General features: G+C 38.6%; 1 protein-coding gene across 1 annotated transcript; it reads left to right on the top strand.

Moving 5' to 3' along the window:
* Positions 1–4,386, top strand: lrrc20 (leucine rich repeat containing 20). The gene is made up of 5 exons (XM_084078074.1): positions 1–444; positions 1,411–1,487; positions 1,989–2,138; positions 3,116–3,283; positions 3,545–4,386. The coding sequence occupies exons 2-5, from the start codon at positions 1,418–1,420 to the stop codon at positions 3,679–3,681; spliced, it is 525 nt and encodes a 174-aa protein (XP_083934200.1). The 5' UTR covers positions 1–444; positions 1,411–1,417; the 3' UTR covers positions 3,682–4,386.

Here is a 4,386-nt window from a genome sequence, read left to right as displayed (position 1 = left end):
CAAGTATCAGCTGAGCTAAAGTAGCCAGCAGTATAGCTACTATTATATTTAACGTGAAGTAGGATAATTGGGATTGCATTGATTCTTCTTATGAACCCAGGGGATCGAGAGGGATCGAGTTGTAAGTAGTAGAGATCACTGGACGACTGGATCGAATTGAACCGGCTCGGTCTAAAAATATACCCGCACCCCCTGTTTTACAGAATGAATGGATTTGATTGGACAGCAGCAGAGTTGACCTGGTAACCTAGCCTACCATTCACTGCAGCTGTCAAACTGTGTATTATTCTAGTGTACGCGTGGGAGAGTTGATCACTTCTCTGTTACGATTTGAAATGAATCATAGATAAAGTAAAAAGACACAGTGTATTTGTTCTATATATACACGACGACAGACCATTTCAGACGGCGGTAGCATTCCAAGGCAGAACAGCAGGTCATCAGGTTTGTGTCAATTAATTAACTTGAATTAATATCCAACTTACTTTGCATCAGTGGTAGAAAAAGTTAGTAGGTCCTACTCACATTTTGTACTTAAGTAAAAGTACCAATACTGCAATGTAGATATAGGCCTACTCTGTTACAAGAAGAAGTCCCATATTCAAAATGTACTTGAGTAAAAGTACAAAAGTATTGGTATCAAAATATACTTAACCCTGCAAGGCCCTGTGTGATCGCACGATCACATGTATGTTTTATAAAGAAATGTGTTTAAATCATTTTTCTTTTCTGTTATTTTTTATTTTTTTCACCTCTAAATCCTCATTGGGTCCTATTGTTTATTCTTACAATGCCTTTGGCCAGGATATTTGCATATAAATACCCCCCACAGAGCCAGGAATCATCACAACTTGAAAAGAATCTGGGCCTTGCAGGGTTAAAGTACCAAAAGTAAAACTACTCATTGTGAATGTCACAAGTTCAAAATATATATAAAATTATTTTGAAAATAGCAAAACTTGTAGATCGGCTATTTTCAAATGGTCAAAATGGGTAATGTATTGTTTTGTAATGATAATCAAAATCTACAAAGTAACTACTAGTAGTAACTAAGTTTTCAAATAATTGTAGTGGAGTAAAAGTACAATATTTGCCTCTGAGAGGTATTGGAGTAGAAGTAAAAGTACTGAAAATTGGAAATAGTAGGCCTAAAGTAAAAATACCTCAAAACTGTACTTAAGTACAGTACTTGAGTACATGTACTTATAGTTACTTTACACCACTGCTTTACATAGACATTCATTTCACAGTGCACGGGCTGAATTTGATTTATGTAGACATTATGAACTACAGAGAATGTTTTTTGTTAGATGGGGAATATAATTATCCACCAGCCACCACATCTTCTGTGACAAAGTTCCTCCCAAACCCCTTGTGTTTTAGTGACATTATCTTCTGATTTTTCCACAGGTAAACCATGGCTGAAGCGGTGGCAAAAGTGGCCAGGAGGATCAATGCGACAGTAGAGGAGGGGACAGATACTTTAGGTAAGTAAGATCATATTTCCATCACCTCCACACATAACACAATGCCAAAACCCTTGGTTTCTATTCTCAGATTTCACCAGTAGGTGGTGTCAAAGGCTTAAAAACTGTCACCAGTGCTGCTAGTGCACATTTACAACCAGTGAAGGAAAACGTTCTCGCATTTCTTAATTAAGGATAAGTATCAATATCCTATTGTAGAAATGGTCTGTTACAAGTACAAGTTCGGTATTCAAAATTTACTTTAGTAAAAGTACAAAATTATTGGCATCAAAATCTACTTAAAGTGGCAAAAGTAAAAGTACTTGTATGCAGACTGTCCCATTTCACAAGTTTTCAAATGTATAAAATATATAAAAAATCCTTCCACAAGAAAAATCCAGATCTACATGCTCACAACGCGTCGCTTTGTAGAGCTGTAGATCGTACTTGTAAATGTACTTAGTTACTTTTTCCACCACTGATTACAACTGATCTACCATCACTCTAAAACCCTCTCTCTAGATCTGTCAGACTGCAAGCTGATCAGTTTCCCGGACGGCGTGTTCAAGGTGCTGACGTGTGTAGCAGACACCATTCACGTCGTCTTATTGAACGACAACGAGATGAAGGCGGTTTCCAGCAGAATCTTTGCTACATTCACCCAGCTGAGAGGTACTGTGTGTGTCATGACTATGATTATGAGCGGATTATTGAGCGTCACAATAACAAACTACAGACTTTTCAATTGTGTTTATTTTACTCATCACACACATGTCATCCATCTTGCAAATGCTTCAAGCTGTGATGGAAGTACCGTATATAGACCAGTGGTTCTCAAAGTGGGATCCAGGGACCCCCCAGGGGTCCTTGAGGGGGTTTCAGGAGGTCCCCAGCAAAATGAGTTAATGTAGCATAAAAACAGTTTAACATTAACCACTTAAACCCCAGCATCTTTATTGTGGGGAAAGCTTTTGCAGGAAATAGCAGATCGACAAGCTCAGCTTGCCGATCGCCTATTTTCAATGAAATCTTTCCCCACAATAACAGAAAACAGAAAAGATACTAGTATAGAGCCATGAGGAACTTCCGGTCAACTATATGGGGTTTAACCCAAATCCTAACCTAAGTTTTAAGAAAATCTTCTACTTTTCATTTAAAGAATGAAAAAGAAATCCTGTTGCTATATACATAGCAACGTCTAAAATGACACAGATGGGCCTGGACCTGCTCCAAAGCAGCCTGACAGTGCGTCGCGGGTTCGAGTCCCCATCCGGACGGCCTTTGCTGCATGTCACTCCCCATCTCTCTCCTCATTTCCTGTCAGACTACTATCCTATCAATAAAAGCTAGGCACAAAAAATAAATCTTTTTAAAAAAAATGACATAGATTCTTTCCTGGTTTTAAAGGTATAACAACGTATAAGCCTATAGGCTTTCCTGGTCTTAATGGGTTAAGTGTTGAACATGTTGAACATGAGTGATGTGTTGAACATGACACCCCATGGTGACACCTGTACATTCCCAGCGATATCGTTATAGTTGTGGTGTGGACCTTTTTTCCCCCTTTTAAACAATTTATTTATAGTTATCGTTATGGTTGTTCTTGGTACGGACAGCCCTGTGACTCTTGTTTTGAAATACCTTTACAGAGTTGGACGTGCATTGCAACGTTCTCACCAAGCTCCCTGACGCTGTGGCAGAAGCGGAGCATTTGACCAGCATCAATCTGGCTAACAACCGCTTTTCCGTCTTCCCTGAGAAGCTGGCTGAAATAAAAACACTAGAGAGCATCAACTTAGAGGGAAACAGCATCACTGGTAATTAATTACACATTCTGTATAAATCAGACAATTTATGACATCTCATATGACCTTTGTCTGTGTCTATACATCTTTATTTGTTTTTATTTGCCCTGTTTGTATCTCCTTCCCCTCTGCTAGCTCTATCCTTTCTCTTTTGACGAAATACTTTCAAAATGATGGAGCGCACATGAAAAAAAAAATCACCCACTTCTTTACACCTTGTAAACCTGTGACGTGACAAATAAAGCTGATTCTGAGTCTGTTTCTGATCCACAGAAATCCCGATGGAGAAGTTGCTGGCCATGCCAGCACTGAAATGGATCAATGTGAAGTCAAATCCTTTGGACCAAGATACTCTGACTGCTATGCAGTCCCCTCACACGTTTGACATCTTGTTCTCAAATGATGCCTAACAAAATTCTATGCTTGACTTTTTTTTTTACAAACACCCAGGAACATGATTGCATGCAGTGTGCCTTCCTTACAAAATATGTTCTGCCTCACAGCTAAGAATATATACATATACGTACTGTATACTGTGCCTCTAAACATCCAACTGCTGTCCAAGAACCAAGAAACCAGAGGCGTGTGAACACACTCTGACCCATTGTTTGCTCTGTCCATCTGAACTGGCAGGAATGGATATTTTAGTTCCCAACATTTTCTGATTCTGGGTCCATGAAAACAACATTTTCGAGGTTTTAAAGAAGAAGATACCATGTCACTTTTTAAACACTTTTAAATTTAATGTTATATTATCATTGAAATCTTAGTGTTTGCCAATTATTTGGGGGCCCACTTGCGGTTGCTTACCATCGTGGCCCACAGGTTGGGAATGGCTGTTACAGATGGTTGGACACTATGCCCTGTTTGAGTTGTGTAAAGAAGGGTAATAATAACATCAAACCAGGTGGAGGCCATTTTTACATGCACCTGGCCCATTTGACATGCCTTTTATTTATGACTTTTGATAGTATGACAAATATTTCTTGTATTTAAATATAAACTACTGGAAATGATACAGACTGTGCATTTTTTCATACAGACGGTAGCTATCACTCGTAAATTAATTTTGATTACATTTACCGTATATCCTAGTTTCTTTGAAGCACTAAATA

The sequence above is a fragment of the Gymnoscopelus microlampas genome (genome assembly GCF_963454915.1).
Source record: "Gymnoscopelus microlampas genome assembly, chromosome: 14".
Taxonomy (NCBI): domain Eukaryota; kingdom Metazoa; phylum Chordata; class Actinopteri; order Myctophiformes; family Myctophidae; genus Gymnoscopelus; species Gymnoscopelus microlampas.
The sequence above is the reverse complement of the archived record's forward strand: the minus strand, read 5'-3'. Positions and strand labels throughout refer to the sequence as shown.

Bases quoted from the DNA above. Each gene is read 5' to 3' on its own strand.
- lrrc20 (XM_084078074.1), top strand. From the start codon at position 1,418: ATGGCTGAAGCGGTGGCAAAAGTGGCCAGGAGGATCAATGCGACAGTA. The intron at 2,139-3,115 runs GTACTGTGTGTG...ATACCTTTACAG, and splicing joins TACATTCACCCAGCTGAGAG to AGTTGGACGTGCATTGCAAC. The intron at 3,284-3,544 runs GTAATTAATTAC...TCTGATCCACAG, and splicing joins AGAGGGAAACAGCATCACTG to AAATCCCGATGGAGAAGTTG.